The following is a 22,715-nucleotide window of genomic DNA, read 5'->3' as shown; positions in this document are numbered from 1 at the left end:
TATTATTTTTATGCAGAACAGTGAATTACCCAAGTTCTATAGCAAATACTGCAGAACTGACATACGGCTCTATCTAGTTTTGCAGCAAGAAAACCAAATCAAATCAGCTGCTTTGGCTCCTCACTTCACACCAGGTGAAGGTCCTTGTCCTCTGATTGCTCACAAGTAACAAAAAACCTCCAAGTTGCCACAAGGCCTGTTTGTCTGTGCTTCATCCAGTTCACCAAACCAAGCCCAGCAGTTGTTGCACACTCATATACGTCCACAGCACACATCTCACACCAGCATATGCTCTCAATACCTCAGTGTTATTTGGCGTGGGAGCCTGAAGAAGATGCCTAAAGTCATTAGCCATTTAATTTTGATTGTTTCTAGAGAAAAGATGCTATGATAACATGTAACTGTATGCTTTTTTTTATTTTGTTTTGTTCTGAATGTCAACTCTGAAGCTTCATCCTGGCACTAGAGAGCTGCTCTGTGGTCAGTTTGGCTTGTTCAGCCTCACTAGTAATTGAGACATGCAGCCAAACTCTCTTTGTTCTTTCCCAGCCCATCCCAGGGGCTGTCACTGAAGAAAAACAGGGATACGTAAGGAAAGCATCTGGCCGGGCCGTCTATCAGTATCAGTGTTATTGATGATGTATGAGCCAGAGAAAAATCCAGCTCACAAACCCAGAGCTGGGCCAGCTTGTCAGGACTGAAAAGCAAATAAATATATATATATAAATAATAATTTTTTAAAAAGAAAAACCTTTATTTTGTCAAGCAGCTTCAGCAATATGTACATTTGGAGATTGGCTTTGGTGAGTAGGAAGGTACTCTTGTAGAGCTCTGATAGAATTCTTAGATTTTTTCTATGTAAAATCATAACAGAACCTGGCTTTGAGCTCCTCAGCATCTATAGAATAAGGCAACGCGATACTGCATCCCTCTTTATCTATTGCAGAGGGACAAAAAACTGCCTCTTGTCCAAGGAGGCAGAGTATTTAATTCTTGATACTCTTGCTGATAAAAACAGGAAACACCTTCCCTATGAAAGGTTGTTTTGGTTTTTTGGTTTTGTTTTTCCCTTTCCCCTCCCCCCTCCGTCCCCCCACTCCTTATATCACCTAAAAGAATGTTTTCAGACTCAGATCCGAGAGAACTCTTCACATTTTTTTTGTGCCCTGCAAGACTTACTATCTGTGAGAACCATCCTAAGTCACACCTTGGGTAAAGGTGGTACTGAGAAGGCAGAAGAGCTTCCTGGGAGCCCTCTTAAATGATGCCACAGGGCACAGGGTTTCAAAGCAACGTGACATCCATAGGCTGCTGGCAAGAGTTTCAGCAGCCAGCTGAGTTTACTGCTGGGTCAGCAGCTCCAAATTAGGATGTGCTGGTCTGAGCTCCCTGTTTTATGATAACCCCAAGGAACGTAGCTCTGACCCACAAGGCCCTCTCCTCCTGCCCAGCAAGACTCCAGCTAAGGCTGAAGGCTGCTCAACACCTATTAGTGACAGCTTTTCATCCATTTAAGTGTCAGCACTGGAAAACCACAGAAAAGGGCCTTTCAGCCAACAAATGCTTCAAAAGGAAAGAGATTCATCCTCTTTCGCACACCCTCTGCTTTTTAAACCCAGTGTTCCCTTGCATGGCCCACTTTCCAGTTGGATGGGGCTAAACATCTATTAAGTTAGGAGATCCCAGCCCATGTGGTCCCCAGGTCAGCAGGGCTGGACTGCACCACAACATTAACCCACAGGGCGCAATGAACTGAAGTGGTCCAGCACCATGACAGTCTCCTTGTGTCTGCTGAGCAGGTCTGGTACAGACCAAACCCCAGGAGAGGCTGTTTGCTAGAAGCTGCTCTCTGAGGCCTGTGCCACTGTGTCCATCCCTTGTTCCTCACGTCAGCCCTGGGATTACAGAGCCCTCAGCCCTTTGGGTTTTACAGGCTGAAAAGCAAGCAGGCAGGGTCTCAGCCGGTGCACAGCAGCATAGATTCACTGCAAGGAGAAGAGCTGTCCCACTTCACCCCAAATGGATCTCATTCTGAGGAAGGTGAAGAGATGCACTGCAGCCACCCATAGAGTAAAGGCAGTCGGCATCCCTATCCAGCAGCACGGCCAGCATAGCTGGAAAACACACAAAGTATGAAGTCTTGCTCCCAACAGCGAAGCAGTGCAGAGGACTGGTCCTCAAAGCCAGCCAGAAGCTTTCTATTTCCCTCAGCAGCTCTAAATCAACATCTTCCCTTTTTCAGTGCCTTCAGCTGTGGTTGCCCTTCAGACTTCGCCACCAGAGGATGCCAGCAGACAGGCAAGGGCTCTGACAGCCCATTTGCTGATTTTTACATACACAAGAGACCTGCCTTCCACACATTAGCTACTGTGCGAAGGCCGAGCAAAACCGTTATGGTCCTCCCAAGACATTTAAGCAGAAATACAACATGTGTGCACAAGAGATGCTCATGCTGGGAGGTGCACGACCCCAGTTGTACATACCTCTAGGAGGCATACAGAGGGGAGCTCTAAAAATGCCACTCATGGCACAGACTCAGCTAGGCAGAGCGGACATTTTGACTTAAGAACATCATTGAAGCCATCTGACATGCTGCCTGCATCCATAGCTTTTAATACAGATTAACTGCTGTGGCTGAAACAAAGGAGAAGGCATGGTGTACAGAAAAAAAATGATACCCTTTTATTTGTAGAGCTCTGATGAAACAACTTTCCAAATGCCATCCCATTTAAAAAACAATGGAAACCAACCTAACGATGTGTCAGTCACACTATACAGATCGCATCCTAAACTTCAAAGATGCCTAAATATCTTATGGAGTATTTACATATGTATCGGTTAGGTAGTAAAGTTTCATTGCAATTTGTTTCTTTCCAGTACAGGCTTCTTCAAATGGCAAAAAAATAACCAACCTGGGGATGCATTTGCTTTTTTGTACAAAACTTAGGAGCAAACAGCTAGGGCAATTTTCCTGAGAGAAGGCTTGTTCTTTGAAACTCCTGCTTTAGCAACTGGAAATACAGAAAGTGGATGAGTTTTGTTGCACTAAAAAGCCTAAGGATGCCTAGTTAAGTTTTTTCTTTTAAATTATTTACGTACCATTAAGTTAAAATGTTTACATTCATTCATTCGTATAAAAACCGTTGTTAAATCTTATGCAAATGATTTAACACTGATTGCTGCAACGCAAATTGCACTTCTTTTAAAAAAAATTATTGTATATATGGAAGAAAAAATATCTGATTGCTACCCTGTTTACAAATTTCGACTGACTCTATACAGTTCAGCCACAAAATATGAACTTTCATAAACCTCAGTCACAGTGTACTTCAAAAGTTCTAGCGCAGTCTTGCAAGGTGAGTAAATATCTTAAACAACAACAAAACGTCCTTCACCAGCTCGACCCCGTGAGGTTTGTACCAAAGGCTGTGATTTTCTCCCCCGGGCATCGCTGGGCTCTGGCACAAGGGAGCAGAGCAAGGCGGGCACAGGACGGGTGAAGAGGTCAAATGTCCGGCTCTGAGCGCCCACGCTGACTCCAGCAGTACACACTACCAACACTTCAGAAAGTATCTGGTTATCTCTAATAATTCAAGCCTCCCCAACGCTGACGGCGTCCGTCAAATTCCTGGGAGGAGAAGGTGATGAGAGAGTGAAAACAAATATACAATCAGAAAGGCAGCACTGCTGGGTGAGTGAAGATGTGTTTCTGGAATCTATCAATAGGTCTAGGTTTCTCTCTTCTTTTTTTTTCTTTTTTTTTTTCCCATTTTCCTTTTTATATTTTTTACTTTTTTTTTTTTTTTTTTTTTTTGAGTGTGTATGGCTGCATTAGCTATTCCCCACTGGGCACTTGCTTTCCCTACAGTTTTCTTGCATAGATGAGGATGAGGATGCTTCAGCAGAGCCTCTTAGGGGAACTGAAAGCCACCTCTGCCACCAAGGCACGGAAACAATTTCAGAGGAGCGTCCCTAGCCAGCACTCTCGCTGCCACCGCTCCGCAGAAGAAACCCCGCACGGACGTCTGGGGGCTGCTGCACTGTGCCGGGATCCAGCTTGGCTGGCAGCGCGTCACGCCAGAGCCAGGGCACACCAGTGATCCTGTCTGACGGACGCCGTCACCTCGGCCGTGGAGGTCAGGCTGACTCCTGTGTACAGCCCATCTTGACCTGAATACTTAAGGTTGCTGCTTTCGGGACTGGTGCTCTCTCCCGGGCCGGACATCACTGACGAGCTCGCCTGGAGAAGGACGGAAAGGAAAGGGAGATTTCACTGACAGGGAAAGCTTTGCACTGCTTTCCTAAGCCTTTGTGAAAATCCAGAGTTTGTGCTCAGCTCTTGAAATCACACAAGACCACAGAAAGACTGAGGCTGGCATCTGGCCCCACCCCTGCTCAAGCAGGACCACCCTGAGCAGGCTGCCCAGGCCCCTGTCCAGGCAGCTGCTGAAGATCTCAAGGAGACTCCACAGCCCCTGTAGGCAACCTCTCACCACCTGCCCCCAAACACTGTAGCTGAATCAATATTTTGGGAACAGCCTCTTCATTTTCCTATGCTGGCAAGGCCTAACTAGGTTGAAAGCTGCATTTGGAGAATAGTACAGTAGTTGTCTTCACAGCAAGGTGGAAAAGAAAGCATATCTGGAAATTAGACAGTAAGGGAGGAGTCGTGCATGATAAAGGATGCAGCTCATGTGTGCCACCACTCCCTAATGAAGGAACACAGAAGCCAGCACCAAACATGTGACCCAGGTATGGTGGCACCTCTAGCTTTGCTCCCTCCATGGGAGAAGCCCAATGCATCCAGCAATGGGTGCTGAGCACCTCCTATAGGTCAGATTTCTTTGGCTCCTGCAGACTCTAAGATATCTAAAATCACGCCTCTCTCTTCAAAATGCTCACCACAATCCCTTAATCCCCACAAGACTAACCACTATGGGAGATGCCCTTTTTATCTCAAGCAGAGCAACTACGCCTCTGACCCAGGAGCACATTTGCTCCATGCCACCTCCTATCACCTACGCACCCAAAACAAAGCACGGGGAACCCTGGTAGGCACGAAGCTGAAGCTCTGACCAGTACTGTAATCAGTTCATTTATTTTAATGGAGAAACAGGGAGTTGCAAAGACAAAGAAACAATCATTTTTTCCATAAGGCTGAGCACATCTACTAGAGAGGAAAAATTTGCGGTGCCAGACAGAGAAGGGGCAACATTTTCACCTGATAAAGGAAATGTTTAAGAGCTGACTTCATGCAAAATTAACTCTTGGATATGTCAACTTTGAAACCTTAATTTACTAGTTAATGGATAGTCTTCGGACAGGATTCCTTAAAAAGAGGGGAAAAAAAAAAAAAAAGACTATCCTAAACTTTGATTGCAGAAGCTTCCTGCCTGCTGTTTAAGTGAAAAGTATACATATTTAATCATTTTACAAGAGTAAAGCTCTTGGCTCTCCTGGAGCTATGCCAATCTAGCAGTTCTTACATAGGAAAAGCGGGGTTTTGCTTATTCAAAGGCAGTTTCTGAGCTGTACTTCACAGTGCTTTTGTTGCTAACCCAGCTGAAACTTCACCTGACAGAAGTGCTCACTGCCAGTGGTCAGTTCTGTTTGAAACAAACCAAAGGCCAATATTTTATTTTATTAAAATGGCTGATGGCTGCTATTCTTGCACCCAGTTTCATCAGCAGTTAGGCCAAAATGCAGAGAGTGCAGAAACAACCACTGCTCCAGAAAACAGACAGAATGGCTCCAATTTGGAAAAAAAAAAAAAAAAGTGTTTTTATATTATCCCTCCATCAGATACAAAGTTACTGTTCAATAACAACTACTCTCTGTATCCTCTTTATCTGTGCCTTAATAATTCAATTAGTCAATTTTCACGTGAACCTTCGGGTCCATTTTTGGGTCTTGCAATAGCCTGGATTTTTAAAATTCACATTCACCGTGTGGACTTCTGTTGGCACCACATACCTATTTTTTAACAGATTGAGTGTCCCCACACTGGAAGAAGAGTTTCAATGAGAGCTGAACAACACGTGTTCAGCTTTAGCTGAAAACACCAGGAGCTGCTTTGAAAGGTTCCTGTTTGCCCATATTTGCTGCTGTTGTTCCGGTAGGCAAATATCTTATCGCCACCTATTTTTTCCGGGCTCGGAAAATGTAGTTCGCCCTTTTCCTGATTCAGCCCCACAGAGGTGGGGCACAGCACTCTGCCCTTTCCATACCGGGTTATCAGCTCCCCCTCCCTCTGGCACCCCAGAAGGGAGGACGCAGAGGCATGTCCTGTTTGAAGGCCGCCCATCCCTGCCCAACCATGGCCGGATCCTGGCACCATTGAGCCAGCGTCAGGGCAGGACCTGGGCCTGGAAACCCCACCCCGGTAATGTCGTGACAAATCCAGACAGCTCAGGCTGCTCCCAGAGTGAGACACGGAAAACAAACTAGTGGAAAGGAGGTGGCTGAATCTTTGAGCGAGGTGACCCAAGCCTGCCTACCTCCAACTTCAGCGGGGGAAAGGCAGCAGAAGGTTGACTGGTGATTAGAGGACGTTTGTTAGCTGGAATAAAGAGCTGAACAATGCTGCTGAAGTCAAGAGGCTACTCCAGTTTGCAACAGCTGGCTCAATCAATGAAATAATGGATTTGTTTTTATTGCTGGTATCTGATAATAAGATAGATAATCAATGAAACTCGACTTCCTGAGGAAAAAATGATTGAAGTCCATTGGGAAGAACCTGCCTCCCGAACAAACATCTGTATCTGTAAGGGTGGTTTAAGGATCCCACCTTCTTTCTACACAAACCAGCAGGAGCCAGTTATGGGGCAGCCTGCAGGCAGGTCGTCTGGATCAGAGGTGACCTCTCTGTAGAGGATCTGCCCTCCATGCTCACAGCCAGACCCCAGCCAGATGCACAGAGGGATTTAGACACCCACATCCTCCCCAGTCCTGCTAGCCCGGAGCAGAAGCGGGCTGCTCGGCCCAGCACTAGGGAAACATCTCCGGCTGGAAGACTCATTGTTTATTCTACCCACTCCTTCCTGCACCGTCTGCCTGCCATGGAGACCAGGGAGAGGGGAGGGTGCTGAAAGGCAAAATCTCTGGTCAAAAAGTTGCGCTAACATCTGGAAGGGGTGGCTGAGAGGCTTGGTCTGAACCTCTGCTCTATCAGATAGACCTTTGCTCCTTCTGCTTCAAAAGTTTAAAACACTCCAGGAATTTTGGACATCACACTAGGTCTGTGTCTCAGCCAGTAGGCTGATCCCTTCCTCTCCTATTAGCACAGTTTAGCTTTGCTGCACTTAAATAATAACCGTAGTCAGCTGAAACACACTTGCAAAAACGTATTTCATGTATAATGTATTTTGGCAAATGGCAGTGAGCCCTTCATTTTCCAGTCTCAGCCTCCCTCCACTCACCCGTCCCCACTCACAGCACTTTCTCCAAATATTCTCTCCCTCCTTTCCAAACAGGGGTTTCAGTACTGCAAAACCACAGCTTTTCCCTGATTTAGTGACCCCCTTGCTACGCAAAGCTGTAATTTTTCGCTAGCCTAATTGATCCTTTTGTTTATATTGCAGATGTGTAAGTTTACATATCTTCTAATCTCTCCTTTGTATTATAGCGACATAAATCTGTGGTTAATACTTCATTAATTTCCTAAAGGAGGCAACTTCCAGCATGGTATGGGAAAGCTGATGACCCCACTGCTGTCGAGGGCTGTTTGAGTAATTGGTTTCATTGCTTTTGCAATAAAGCTAAACAAAGCAAAATATGTGTGTCTACAAGCATGTATAATGCTTGAGTAGAACAAAAAATACTCCTTATCCCTTGGTTTTCCCCACTGAAACAAAAAAAAGATGGATTGCTTTGTTCCATTTGATACAAAAAGAAATGCTTTCTCTTGAACACGTGTACACACAGAAAAAAAAAAGTGAACGGCTAAATTTATGAAACTGAGTGGGGAGAGGAAAGCAGAATCCTATTTTGTGCAAGAGCAAAGACTAATGCAAAAGAGGAAAGAGATCTGAATTAATTTCCATTCCCTGACAGGGAAGATTTAAACTGACATTTCATATCTCCCAGCATAATGCCCTGACTACCAGACTATTTGGTGTTTTAGGTTGCCACGTTTCTCATGCCTCCTACTGATCTTATTCCACCTGCTTTAAATATTGACTCATACCAGGACTGAGGCACTGTGTTCTCATTTTCCAGGTGAAAGTCCTAACGACCATGCTGGTGAGTCTTTCTCATGAAGCTGCCCCAGCAGCTAACAAATTACTCTGTATTAACTGAAATCTCATCATCACGTAGTCTGAAGGACTCTCAGCCATTCAACTTCCCAGTGTCCAGGTGGCTGGGAAATATTTTTAAGAGGTTCATCCAGACTCTGGGAGATACTGTACTCACAGTGGTTCCCGTCACCTGCATTTATGTCCTATCAATCTGCTGCCTAGAAGAGAGCAAATATCAAAACCTCCAACAATCTCACGAACCCTCTTCTGAAAACAAAACAAAACAAGTATGCGAGAATTCAGCTGAGACTGTCTTGTTATCTGGGGAGCAGCTAGAGCTGTGTTTTTCTTCCTCCTTACCAACTGCAAAGGTTGGTTCCTTCAGCTCTCTCACTTTCCATACAATACTGAAAAGCCAGTCCCGAGCCACTTTCTGAAGGTCAGCCTCCAAGAGAAGCAAACATGTTTTACCTGCAAGATGTCTGTCCTAAGTTATTCTACAGTAACTCTGTGGCATGTGGTTACAGCCCTTCTCAGATAGCTCCCACTCGGAGGTAAAGGGCATAGCACAGTCCTCTGCAAGAGGAGCTGCTCTGGTGCTGCTGAGCCTCTACTGACATCAGCTCTGGCTCAAGGAGCCTCCATGCCCTGCCATGAAAAGCAGATTTTACAGCAGTTTTCATCTTGCCTTTTGTCCTAATAAGGGAATAAAGCCCTTCTGGTAATCACATCAGTTGGAGCCCCTGCATGGAAATGTATGGGTGTGCACTAAAGACCGTGCCCTTCATTTAGCAAATTATTCCTCATAGCTTTTCTCTGTGCTGTTTCACCAGCAACAAAGGGAAAGCAGGTATAGATGCAGATGCAGGCTGCCTGAAACCTTCGAGTCTTCTTTTTATGGGGATGTAAGGCAACTTCATATATCATGCAGCTGGGCCTTTTCCATATTAGTAACACAGGACTCCCAGTACTTACACTGCTTAGGAAAACAGAAATGGGCCTAAATCCTAGATCCAGATGTGAATTTGGCAAATAGCTCCTTTACAATGGGGCAACGAAATATCTCCGATCCAAACACTTTTACATTCTGAGATGTTTGAAATCAACTTTGCACCCATAGCAATTCATTAATCATATATTTTAAATGTTTAAACTTCAGCTAGAATGTAAAATCAACATTTAAGGTTCTTGACAATTTGTCTTGAAATTGGCATCGCATAAAGTTCCCTTCATGAAATAGAGTGTCTCAAAGACATTTTGGTGAGTAATTGCTGCCCTTCTCTTTTTCTGCCCTCCCCTCTTTATTTTACTTTAAAACAGATAAAGAAAGGTAGGGCAAAAAGTGAGTATTACTGACACAAATGAATTCTGCTGAATTTCATTTCCATTATATTTTTACATAACTAGGAGCTCTTTTGGCAGCCTCCCACAAGAGACATAATAAATTACTTTTGTACCAGTAGAGGAATTCATTTTCTCTGTTTCATTTAGCAACAACATGGCTGTGAATTTCAGACAAGAGTTTCTAAAACGTCATCGTATTTTTTCTGCCTAATGTCGATTTGGCATTTTTCCCTTTCTCGCAGAAGGGCCAGAGAAGAAAAAAAACAGAGCAAGGCAACAACAAGTTGCCATGTCAGTTGTGCAATGTGCAGGTAATGGACAAGTACACTCTCTGAACAGGTGCCCAGGTTTCAGCAACATCACCCATCCTGTTAAGGCAACCAAAGATTAGAGAGCCCGGATTCATCCATCCGAGGGCTTTTACCTCCTGACATGGCCTGAAGAAGCTTATTCTCCTCATGCAAAGCCACTGCCTGTGCTAAGAATAGACACGAACCTTCAGGCTATCAATATTTGAGCTCAAACATGGGGAAAAAAAAGGAAAGTAGAAGTCCAGTAAAGTATCTGTGCTTCGCACACGTGATCAGATTAAAGGCTTCCATGTTCTAAAATGCTGCATTCCCTTCCCTCTTGACAGCTTCAATGGGCCTTAAGAGCACCCAGCTCATGGCGTTTTGGCTCATGTTCTCCTCCATCCTACTGAATTGCTGATGCTTGAGCACAACAGGAGATACAGCCCACCTCCATTGCTTCCTTTTACAGAATTTTTGCACACAAGAGCTATTTTGCAAGTGCTTTGTACATGCCTGCCACATGTACATACGTACATTCCAGGGGAATCATGGTAGAGAAAAAGCTGTGACTTTTTCCTCTCTTAGCCTGATCTACAGAAAAACCAGGCATGTCCTGGCAACGGGGGATGCCCTCATGTAATTAAGAGCAGCCTCAGGCTTTCTGCGAGTCGCTCATAGTTGCCAGCATCTCCCAGCTCATCTTTTGCATTGGGAACACTCAGCTCTCTCTCCTCTTTTACTCACACAACTCCTCCTACCGAAATCATATCACAAACCGTACCACTGAAATGGTAAAAGAAATATCACTAATATTGGTTCTGACACGCTGCCCTAAAGAGAAGGGCTGCCGAAAGGAAAGCAGATGACAGCCAGCCAAGAAATTGGCAGCACGGGGAAAATGGGATCTCTCCTTAAGGTCTCTCCTTCCAAAAGAGCACACAGCTGCACCACCTACAGCCCACACCTGTGAGGTGGATTTTGCTGATAGTTCTGCCCATTGTAAAAATCACACAACATTCCTCAGATCACACAACATTCCAAGCATCCAAAGGGAAAGGTAAGGAAAATTTGGCTGATTTTTTTTCCCTTTGGAAATATTAGGGGAGAAATTAGAAAATAGTATTCAGTGCAGGGAGCATGAAACCCAACACAGTGCACTTTTTGGTTACTATTTCTCCTTTTTTTTTTTTTTTCCAAGTGATCTGTTTATTTTATTGGACTGTCAGGGTTTTCTCATATCAAAGAGGAACCCTGTTAATAATATCCTTGCCTGACAGCATTAGAACCAAAAACCCAGTGCTTCTGAAACTTGGTGGCCCTGCCAGCCAACAAACAATTGCATCTGCTAAAAATGTTTTTTGTTGTTTCTTTCCCTCTGTACAATGAAACTTTGAACGTCAGCAATTAAAACTACTGATAGAAACTGGGATGTGGGAGTGCTGGGACATATTGAAAAATACTTATTATAAACAATGTCTTCTTTTTATTAAAAAAGGAGTAGAGAAAGCCACATTAGGAAAGCTTTTGAAAGAAATGATGTGGTAGATTAAAGGATATGAAGATCAAAAGGAGTGTGGATATGGGTATGTATAGCCAAAAGGTTAGGAATTAATCTGTATTAAGGCGTGCAATTTTAACAGTAGTATTTGTTATCAAATGTGATAACTGAGCGAAGAAAGGCAGTTTGAGATGGTATGAGCGTGTGACTTAATATAAGGATCAAAACTACTAGAGCTCATGGCTGTCAGAGGCTGAGCATCTGACCCTGGAGGAGCCCTCTGCTAGCAGTGGGCTGATCCACACACACTGCAGTCAGCTGGGATCCTCTGCCTGCTTTCAGCTCAGTCTGAGTCCGAGTGTAGAAATGAGTTTAAACCAAAAGGCATTATGCTTCCCTTCAAACAGCAGGACAAATTCTTATCAGAGAGCATTTCAGAAAGAAACGACATGTGCATAAATGTTTCTTGAAAGGATCAATCGGGCACAGTTGGTTGGTTTTGCTTCAGAGAAAAACCTTTGAGAGGGAATAAGCAAAACACTTCAAAACAAAAGGGCTTGGGCTAAGCCGCGCTTAACTTAATCATAAAAATTATATAGATCTTAATTAAGGGGTTTGTAAAGTACTTAAGCTTGTCGATCTGTTTACAGCTATATGTAATATCTTCCGAAAATCTTGTTCCAGTATCAGCTAACAAAAGTGGAAAGTTTATTTAGATTATTGTTCCGCTAGATAAGATAAAAGCTGTGATAACAGCGCACAGCGATCAGCCTGCTTAGCAGTGTGGATGCTGTGTCAGTACTCACCCCCGAGGCTGCCGGCTGTGTGCTTGGGGAGGCATTTTTGCTACAGTCATCTGAGTTAGTAGAAGACGTGGATGTTGGAGTCATAGGAACTGCAGTAGTACTGTTACCTGAAAGAATCAGAGTCAGGCATTAAAAACAAGAATTTTCCAACCAAGGAAAAAAAAATCCTAGCATCTCAACTATCTTATCTTTTCATATTTACCAGAGCATGCCTTTGACTTATTTATGTTCTTAGGTTTTCGTTTCCTTGTCTGAATTCCTTCTTTTTTCATAGCAAGCGGTCGGGGAACCTGAAAGGAAAAAATTTCCACACCAATCTTAGAGTTGTGCGTGTGCCCCAGTGACCAAAAATCAAAACTAGACTATAAGAGCAAAGAGTGACATTCAAAATGCCTGTTCGAGTCATTTTTCCAGTCACAACGTAGCAATTCCAAAAAACATTGTATTTTATTTGGGCAAAACCATGAGTTGTTTCAAGGGGAGTTTTGTCGGAGTAAAGAAATGGGAAAATGTTTTTGTTGATGTAGGCTAAACGGCTTTTCCAACACCTCAGTCAGTCCACAGACCAACAGCACCAGTTTAAAGAAAAAAAAAGCACTGTTTGGTCATAGGTCATATGACATTAAGATGGACTGGATGTATCTGATCCCTAATTCCTTTTCCCAGCCAGTTGGGGATTATCTTCAGAGGTTTGTTCTGGAAAGCAAGAATGCAAATGAGGGGAAAAATTCTCCTCTCCTTGCAGTGCAGCTATGCAAACCAGATCAACACCAGTTAGCTTTTTAGGACAGAAGCTTCACACCATAATCAGCGTAGCATTTGTTCTTATAAGCAGTTCTGCATGTGGTACAGGTTTAAAGTATCCAAATTTATGTTTGTATAGAAAATGAGTTCAAAAGTCAGCTTTGTGTTTTCTGTATAATCATAGTGATTATACAGAAAACATTGGCTTAAAATGTATTTTAACTTCATGATAACATGAGTTTGGAAAAATACAGTTCAGCCGTGTGCTTATTATCATTATAATGTTTAAACCAGTGATAAAATTTACTTTTTTTTCCAAAGGCTGGACCGCGTACCAACCACTCCTAATGCCCACTTTCTTCAAACACATGTGCTCAGCCTTAACATAATGCAATGGGTCACCATGGGCTTCAAGTCTCAAACCATATTCCATCACATTCAAGTTATTTTCTTTCCTGCATTATTGCCTACCAAGGCTGAAATCACGTGTAAAGCTTTGCTGGCATACCTATAGTCATAATTACATTTAAAATTTTGCCTGTCCAGACTATGAAAAGCTGTCATATTAAAACACTGTCCAGTGTTTTTTTTCCCTGACTGAAATCACGGTGACAAAAAGACCTCTGTCAATTATCCCGAGGCAGTTTCTTCATACAGATCTATACAAATTTGCAGTGACAAATCCCTGTCATTGCACTGTCAACACCATAACTTGCTAAACGGGGAGAGCTATTTTCCAATGCCATTTTCAGTCATTTTATCAATTTTATACACCTCTATCCTTTTTTTCCCTAACTAGATAGTCCAAGACTATTAGTCAACAGAAACTTTGCCCTGGCTTTGGGAAGCCAGATGCCACCCACATGCTGTGCCCAAAGCCACCTCAGTGACAAACCTTCTGCCAGAACTCACCCGAGCCTGGGGGACAGGGCAGCCAGGCGTGAGGGGACACGGTACACAGGCCAGAGGGAACATGGCGCCTAGGCCAAAAGGGACTTTCTTACCCCGTGAAGCTTCATGTAGAGGCCGCAGGCGTTGCAGACGGGCTCGCCCTCGGCGTTCCGGCGCCAGAGGGTGGTGGTGGTGGTGTGGCAGTTGGCACAGGACAGGCCGAGTCGCCGCGACGAGGGCTGTGGGCAAGGGGAGGCAAACACACGTAAGCAGGTGGGCAGGAGCAGACGGTCGGTGTTTTTGCAGGTAACATTCAAAAAGCAGAGATGGCGGGGGCTTTTTTTATAACATTTCTGAAGGATATCCTAGAACTGACACAAGATCATCCTCATTTTCAAGGCTGGAAAGGTGGTTGGAAGAGCCTGCAAGTCACACTTCGGGAACCACCAACTGGGGCCTCCACTGAGACCAGCGGGTTTTTCTCCAGCAGGACAGACCACAACACTGCTGCACCAAACACCTCCCTGCAGTCCCCAGCGGTGCCACGATGCCTCCCGGGACGCAAACAACAAGCCTGGGCTTGGGCAAGGGAGAAGGGCTGAGAACAGCTTTTAGAGAGGGGAACACATCAAAACGCATCACCTTGTGGAACGGCTTCCTTATCATCCTGTGCTACATTATCATGTGAAAAACAACGTGTCTCAGGAATGAGTTTTACGGGGGGAGCTTTCCCTCGGCCGTCAGAAAAGCTGGTGTGGGACAACAAGGTCCACACTGCAAATAAGCCATTTATGGCACTCTTCCGTGGAGTTTGGAGCCAAGATGAGGCAACCCAGTATCAGAAATAACCGCATAACCTGGCGCTTTATGGCTGCAGGCTGTATATCATAAGTGAAGGCAGTCCTCATAAACATGTGAAATGAAGGTGAATGGGTTATAAAAGTTCCTGTAACAAGTGATCTCTTTTACGTTCATCACAAGCAAAGAATTCCAGCTACATCGTAAATCTATTATTTTTCAAAGTATCGCATTGTCAAAAAAAATATATAAAAAAAGCTGCGACTGGCTCTGTCTGGCAGCCAAACGAGTTTACGTGGAAAAGGCAGCTTTAGAGAATTGCATTCATCTTATTTTGACTATAAAGCGCCCATAACTGAAATGACTGAGTTGAGGGTACTATGCCCTTCCTCTTGAATCATTTACTGCTGGGTTGTTAGGCACAGCTCGGTCACCTTTGATACCACAGAGCTGCCTGCCACTTGGGAAACACACAGCGAAGCTTTGAGCATGGAGAATATTCCAGAGTAACGACCGAGTTTCTTGAATTTGGGCTGTTCCCGTTTCTTTCACGGGAAATTCTTCATTCTGTGCTGCGGCTCAGAGCGAGCTCCAGATTTAATAGGATTTGTGCAACTTTGGAGCAGTAATTCATTATTAATTGCACAATAACAACAATTAAAAAACCAAACAAATATAATACAGGCTGAAATATATACATATACTTTATAATCTGAAAAATCCAATTCTCACAAAAGCAGGATTTGTGGTCACAAATAGATATAAATATGCTGCCCACTGGCTCCACAATTCAGTACAAGTTTCACATGGAACAGGTTATAAAAAAAGTTGGTTGTAACACATATGTTGTATTTTCTTTCTTTGCAAGCAAAATGCCATTTCACTGCTAAATCCCTCTGTCTTTCGCATGCAGTCTGCTGTAAATCTTTAATTTTATTTCCGTAGCTTTGCTCATTCCTGTATCTAAACAAACGAGAGTTTGGGGGCACATTTTGAAGCTAAAATGGATTTTCCATTGCAGGAATTTTATCAGAAACTTCGGGGAAATCTAAACATGTTTAGCATTTTCAAAACATTTTCCCTTCTCACCTACATATTTCCAACGGCGTGAGCACGCAGCCGCCTCTGATTTATAGCTCTGGCCAGTGTGCTTGGTGCAGAGTGTTGCACAGAGCTATTTCAGAGTTATTTAGCCGAGGTGTCGGGCTGAAATCAGGCTGCTGCCTGACTCTGAGTCAGTCTCCTCAGCCCTCTCCCCGCTCTGAAACAGTGAGCAGGGTCGGGGAGAGGTACGAGCCATCGAAATCTGCACCCAGCCATGTGCCGTGGGTAGCCGAGCTCTCCACTAAGGAGATAACACCTCCTGCAATGTGATTTGGTGCACGGCCAGCTACAAATGCACAGCCACCAAGCGGCAAACAGCTCCTGCCTCAGCATTACATTAACTTTGTCCCTTTAAGCAGGGGTGAGGTCGCTTTAGGAACAAGGACTATCCGCTCCCCGAGTGTCCGCTTTTTGCCTTCCCCCATTAAAGGCATTAAATTCAGACCTTTGTGAAATAAAGGGTGAGTTTAAACGCTACGAAAATAGGGACGGACTGGAGCAGCTGCTTTGATTGAAAGGCTCTTGAAGGGTCGATCGCTTTGCTACGCCGTCTCCGTACACAAGGGTCCAACCATCAGCTCGGATTATAGCGGTGTGATTTATTGTGGCTCGCTCCTAACAGCCATTACCAAGGCACGGATTCTTTTTCCCCGCTGACCTCCACCCAGATTTGCTAAACATAATGTGCAGTTCCCACTTGGTAAATTCTCTCCTTGCCTATTCAGTGCCAGCCGGAGTTATAAACAGGGGCTCTGGTTTGTACTATTTATTTCCCCATCCCCCCCCCCCTCCTTGGTTTTAGGAGGATATTTTTAGAAAAATTACTGCTCATTTCTTAGGAGTCAAACAAAACAAAGGCTATTATCGTCATTTAAACAATTGCTTTTCTTTGAGTTATATACAAAACTTGCTTACGTTCCCAAGGATCGAGCTCTCGGCAAACAAAGCAGGTCTGCAGAAATTCCTAGCGCTCTCAACAAACACTTTCCAAACCCGATTACTTTTTTTTTTTTCCCAACCCTTTTGGAAACCTTTGAAAGTAAACCTCCTCACACCGATGGGCTCCACTAATGCAAAATAAACCCCAAACACCTGTGTATGGGCAGAGGGTCCCAAAAAGAGGACCTCTGCCTGTGCCACCACTGCGCTGGCCTCCGAACTGGGACACCTCAGTGGTGTCCCTACGTCTCTCGCACCCGACACCCGCAGTCCACACTCACCACTCTCTTCTGGGGCTTGATGAGGGGCCGGCTGAGGCCGTTCATTTTGGTGTAGAGCCCGCAGGCGTTGCACAGGTAATTCCCGGTGCCGTCCCTCCTCCACAGCGGGGTCTGGATGGAGCCGCAGTTGACGCACTCGCGGCTTTCGGAGAGGTCTTCCAGCAGCTCTGCGGGCAGGAGCAGGGCACTGCGATGAGGCACGGCCGAGCCATTCCCCCGCAGCCCCCGAGGGTGAATTTCTTAAAATCCCCCCCACACCACCTAATTTGTTGCTAGTGTTGTTTTCCTTTAATCCCACCAGACTCGCTCACTCCAAGCGCTGCCGCTGCTGCCGAAACGCCCCACCGAAATGCCTTGCGGCAATGCCCTGCCGTAATGCAAGCCGAGGGCTCCGGCTCTTCGCCTCCCGGCTCCGAGCCCACCTGCGGGCCCGGGGCGGCTTTGCTCGGTGTCCCCGCCGGGCACGGAGCCGTGCGGCTTTCTGGTGGGAAGCGCCCAGCGAACGGGTACGGCTTCGGCCTTAGGGAGCCCGGGCTCCCATCTACAAAGGGGAACGAACGAACGCTTGGCTTATTCGGTTCAATTAGTCCTCGACGGGAGAAACGGGGAAATGGAAAAATCGGCGGCGTTGGGCCACCGTGCTCCGACGGCTGCGGAGCGCTAAGAAAGCGCTGAGCACGGCGAGGAGCAAAGGAAACGCGAGTGTAAAAGCGAACGCCTTCCCCCTGCTAATCTCCGCGCTTTCTCTATTTTGGGGGGGCAAAAAAAAAAAAAAAAAAAAAAAAAAAAGAAAGAAACAAAAAAAAAGAAAAAAAAAAAAACACTCCAAAACGAAACTGCACTAAATACAAACGTTGCCTACACCGCTCCGAGCTGAGCGTGGAAACGCAGAGCGCTGCTTGGGCAGGGAACGGCCCTTCGTTGTGCATCAGTGCGCGGCTAAGGGGGATCGCAGAGCTGCGATCCGCACTGATCCGTCCCCACACCAAGCTCCGGGCCGATGCTCCACGGGCGCTGGAGCTGTTTGATTTGTCTCTCCTCCGTAGTTCCCTTCGTGCCGACCGAAAGGAATTCTGCTCTGATCACACTGCCCGGGTTTGTTGGTTTTTTGATTTGTTTTGTTTGGTTTACATATATATATATATATAGTTTCCCTTAACTCGTGATAAATATATTTATCTCCGTGGAAAGCAAAAATAAAGCTTTGATTTGAAATTACTTTTTGGTAGCCCTATGAGTAACGTTAAGTTAAGCGGCATCAGATCGCCTCGGGTTTTGTCAGAACCAAACCAAACGAAAGCGATGCCTGCGGGCTGCTGTGGGCCTCCCGTGCCACTGCCGTGCCCGACACAGCGGCACCCCAGAGCCCTCCCACCGACGGGCAGCCCCGGCCCGCGCTCCGCCGTCCCGACAACGGCTCTGTGGGGACGGGAGGAAGCCCGGAGCGGGGCAGAGCCGAAGTCCACCGGGCTCCATCGGCACTGCCCCTTCTCTCCCTCCCGTGTACCGTCTCGCCTCCTCAACCCCAAAAAAGTCTTTACGCGTTTTTATTTGCTGTTATTTCCCCCTTAGCTTTACGCTGCGGTTTGGGGAAATGGTGTACAAAGCGTTTGTTAAAACTTCGGCTTTGCTCTGCTCCGTTCCGCCACCGCTTCCGCCTCACCGCGACCCTCGTCAGCGGGCGCCGATCGGAGCCTTCGTTCGTCCGACAGCCGCCCGGTGCCACCGGGAGACGGCGGGGACGGCCCGGGGGGCGGCAGCGGCACGGGAGGATGGAGCGGGCAGCGGGGGGGGCCTGGGGCTGCCCGGGAGCGGGAGAGTGCGGGTGTGCACGCACATCTATGCGTACATCTATCCCCATACACAGGTATATATCAGTACATATACCTGTATATATAAGTATGCAGAGACATGCATATAAGCATGTATACACAGATATATAAATATATATACATCTATACTATATATATACATACGTACACTCGCACAGCCCCATCTCTCCCTACACACACTCACTCCTACCCCTACAGACACCCCCTAAAGCCGCACAGGCGGCAGCGGTTGTCACACCGCTGCGATTCCAAGAGAGATTACCCCCCGCATCCCTCCCCGCAGCAGCACTGTGACACCTCCGAAGCGATCGGGACATCCCCGCACGGCAGCAGCGCGGGTTCCCATCGACGGAGCGAGGCTGAGTTTCGCCTTCTTTCAAACATATATAGATATTGGGTGTTTGGTTGTTTGGCTGCTTTTTAAATGAAGTAACGAAAAGCTTTGAGGATGAAATCATTAAGTAGTCCAACCGATAAGTAATTCAGCAATTAAGCGATTCGATCATTAATTTGATAATCCTATAGTTAAGAACGGGCTCGCACTCGGGGACGGCAGAGAACCCCGCGCCCCCCCACCCCCGCCCATCCCGGCACCATTCGCTTCGCGACAGCCCCGAACGAAGCGCCGTTCCCTGCCGCTCCCCCCGGACCCCACGCGGCCGCCGGCGGCCCCTACCTGCGCTGGGAGCCCGCACGGGGATGGGCGCGGCGCGGCCCTGCAGGCAGTGCAGCACGGAGTTCTCGAAGGGCGCCGCGGGCCAGGCGGGGCCGAGCTGCGGCCCCACGTAGGAGGCGTAGGGCGCCGGGTAGGAGCCGTTGAGCGGCCGCGGCAGCGCTCCGTACTGCTCCCTCGCCGCCAGGCCGCCGCCGTACTGCTCCCGCGAGGCGCCGTTGGCCACGGGCGGGCTGGGCGAGTAGGGAAAGCGGCCCGAGGGGTGCGCGCCGCCCGCGGCGCCGTACGAGGGGCTCTCGGTCGCCGGCTGCGACCAGACGTGGCCGGCCGGAGCGTGGCCGGGCTGGGCCGCGCCGCCGCCCTGCAGGTAGGGCAGCGTGGGCAGCACGGAGCCCACGCGGGTGGTGGGCACGTAGACGGGCGAGCTGGGCGCGGAGTGCATGAAGCCGCCCGGAGATCCGTCGTAGGGCGCGGGGCCCTGCGAGGCCGAAATGGCCAAGGTCTGGTACATCGCCGGCGGCCGCTCCGAGTCCGAAGGCAGCGAGAGCGGCGGCGGGACGTCCTCCTCCCGGCGGGCGGGCCGGCCGGGAGCGGGGGCGGCCCCGAGGTGCGGCGGGGCGGGCCGGGAGCTGCCGCCGGGCTCCGGAGCGGGGGTCCCGGAGGTGGAGGAGGGCGAAGGAGGCGCCCGGGCGGCGAAGGGGTACGAGGACGCAGCGCACCGCTCCGCCGCGCAGCAGCCGCCTTCAGCCACGGCCATGCAGCTCCGCTCTGCGCGCTGGGTGGGGACGGGAGGGAGGAGGGAAAGGGGAGGGGGTCCGAGGGGGGGGGAAGGGGGGGCGGGACGAGAGAGGGAGGGGAGGGGGGAGAGAAATGACAACAACAACGTTAGCGCGGGGCGGCCGTAACGGGACCCGCCGGCTCCCGTCCGCACCTCCGCGACTCACAGCTGCGGGGGGGGCAGGGGCACGGGGGTGCGGCAGAGCTCCTTCCTCGGTCGCCGCCGTCCTTACGATTCCCGGTGCGATGAATGAGTCGTTTGACAATGTTCCGCGGTGACAAGCACCGGGAAGGCGATCGCTCTGAGGTTACTTCGCGCATCGCCTTTATCGTCCGCTCCTTCCCAGCACGGGGAGCGGGGAAAGCAGCCGGGGGGGCGCGGGTCCGGAGCCGACGGCTGCAGGGACAGGGACCGGGATGGCTCCGAGCCCTCCGCCGCCGCATCTCCGAGAGGAGACAGTGTCTCTGAGAGGGGGCACCCGTAGGGACCGACACGCAGATGGGCGCGGAGCGCGTCTCCCTCCCGCCCGAGATAAGCGGCAGATAAGGGCCGGCAACTAGATAAAGCTGCGGCCCCGCCGTCGGATGTTTGCCCACAAACCTCCCTCGGGCTCCCCCGGCGGAAAGCGAACGGAAAGGAGCGGGAAGAACGGGGGCCCAAACCTGCTGCCGGCTCCGGGCCGGGAGGGATCCAGCGCCGAGGGGCAGCGGCGGCGGCGGGCGGCGTATAAATGGGAGAGAGGAGGCGCCTCTCGCCGCCGGGCCGGGAAAGTGCAGGCGGAGCGGCCCTGATTGGGCTCCGGGCGCTGAGCAAACAGCGGCTCCGCGGGAGCTGCGGGCGGGCGGCCGGGGGGGCACCGCAGCGCTCGGGGCCGGGCAGGGGAGGAGGGGGGGCGGGGGGGCCGCGCTCGGCGGTGTCGCTGCCGTTAACCCTTCGTTCTGCTCCTTAGCATCGGAGCGCTGCGAGGGGGAACGCGCGCTCCTCCCCGGCCGTCAGGTGAGGCCAAAGCCGTGTGCGAGCCGGCTGCGCATTTCTCCGCTGCTTCTTTCTCGATCTCCTTTTTTTCCTCCCTCTTTCTCCCCCCCTCTACCTTCCCCACCTCCCCCCACCCTCCGATCCTCTTATCTCAGCTGTGTACAAACTGATAGCGGGAAAGTGAGTGGAAAATTAAAATAACGGCGTTGCCCCGAGGTTATCGCCTGCGGATCTGTCGGCGTCGCTCCGCGAAGGGCGAGGGTGGAGAGGGGGGAAGAGAACCTGGGGGGGCAGAATGGGGGAACGAGTGGGAACGTTCCTCTGCCGGATTGTAGCTTTCCTCCGGGCTCTGCGTGGGTACTGATGTTGTCCTGCCGGATTAGGAGTTTTGTTTTATTTGTATTTTATTTTATCTTTTTAAAAATAGTAATTTTTATTTCATTCCATTGCATTCCGTCGTTATTTTTACCTTTTGATGTTTTTGAGCGGGCGTAATAATACGTGGAAAATAACCTTTTCAAAGCAGCGATCCGCTGTCTCTCAGCGCCCCGCGCTCAATCCCACACGACTTTGCCACGTAAAACGCTTTTTCTTTCTCCCTCCGTGTTCGTTACCTGCGGAGGAGCCCCGGGGGTGATACAGACGCCGCCTTTCCCCCCACACGCACCGATCCCCGCCCCTAAACGCCGCCGGTTCCACGCTCCCTTCGGGTCGGGCCGAGCTCCGCGGGGCGCAGACCCCCGGCACGGCTGTGCCCCCCGCAGCCCTGCTGCCGCCAGCTCCTCGTGGCCTCATTCCGTGCCCAAATCGCCGCCTTCTGACATAACGGTGAGCCCCCAAACCCCACAGCCGGGCGTTGCAATCCCTTAGGGCAACCCCACCGGGCGCTCCTCATCTAAAGGAGGGCCCGGCTGCGAGGGGTCACTTTGGGAACCGTCGCGCTCTCCCCGGGCGGTGTTTATGTAACGCCTTGACTCGAGCGGCGCGGGGAGCGAGTGGGGCCGGGCCGATAACGCAGCGCCCTGAGCGCCGACGTGCCGCCTGCGCGCCCCTCCGCTCCTTATCCCAGCGCCTTAAAATACGCTGTTATCGCCGCCACCCCCCGCGCTGGGACATCGGGGCCGACGTTATCGCCCGGGCAGCGGCGGGGCGGGCAGCGGGCGCTCCGTCCGTCCCCTCGGGCCCGACGGTTGGTGGAACTCTCCCCCTAAAAGCCCACGGCGGTTCCGAGGGATCTTGACGCGTTCCCTTCTCCCTATCGATAAGGGCTCCCGGGGTCGGAAAGAACATTTCGTTTTCTGCTTCAAAAAACTGCGGGCAGCGCTGCGCTCCCGTTCCTGCGCTAAGAACCGCCGCGGGGGCCTTTCGAGGAGCGAAACCACCGCACCCAGCCGGGCACGGCCCCCGTACCGCCTTCCCCTCTGCTTTCGACTTCGGCTTTTTTGTTGTTTCTATTGCCAGCACCGCCGGCAACGGGCGTCCCATTGGAAACAACGTTCGTGTGGGACAGTCTGAAACAAAG

The 22,715-nt window shown here is 49.1% G+C and overlaps 1 protein-coding gene across 1 annotated transcript; it reads right to left on the bottom strand.

Moving 5' to 3' along the window:
- Positions 1 to 761: 761 nt before the first annotated feature.
- GATA6 (GATA binding protein 6) lies at positions 762 to 21,007 on the bottom strand. The gene is made up of 7 exons (XM_031612771.2): positions 20,881 to 21,007; positions 19,444 to 20,215; positions 16,936 to 17,102; positions 13,927 to 14,052; positions 12,381 to 12,468; positions 12,179 to 12,285; positions 762 to 4,240 (listed from the first exon to the last, which is right to left on the bottom strand). The coding sequence occupies exons 2-7, from the start codon at positions 20,195 to 20,197 to the stop codon at positions 4,073 to 4,075; spliced, it is 1,410 nt and encodes a 469-aa protein (XP_031468631.1). The 5' UTR covers positions 20,198 to 20,215; positions 20,881 to 21,007; the 3' UTR covers positions 762 to 4,072.
- Between the last annotated feature and the right edge of the window lie 1,708 nt (positions 21,008 to 22,715).

The sequence above is a fragment of the Phasianus colchicus genome, chromosome 3 (genome assembly GCF_987193195.1).
Source record: "Phasianus colchicus chromosome 3, bPhaCol1.hap1.1, whole genome shotgun sequence".
NCBI classification, from domain to species: domain Eukaryota; kingdom Metazoa; phylum Chordata; class Aves; order Galliformes; family Phasianidae; genus Phasianus; species Phasianus colchicus.
The sequence above is the reverse complement of the archived record's forward strand: the minus strand, read 5'-3'. Positions and strand labels throughout refer to the sequence as shown.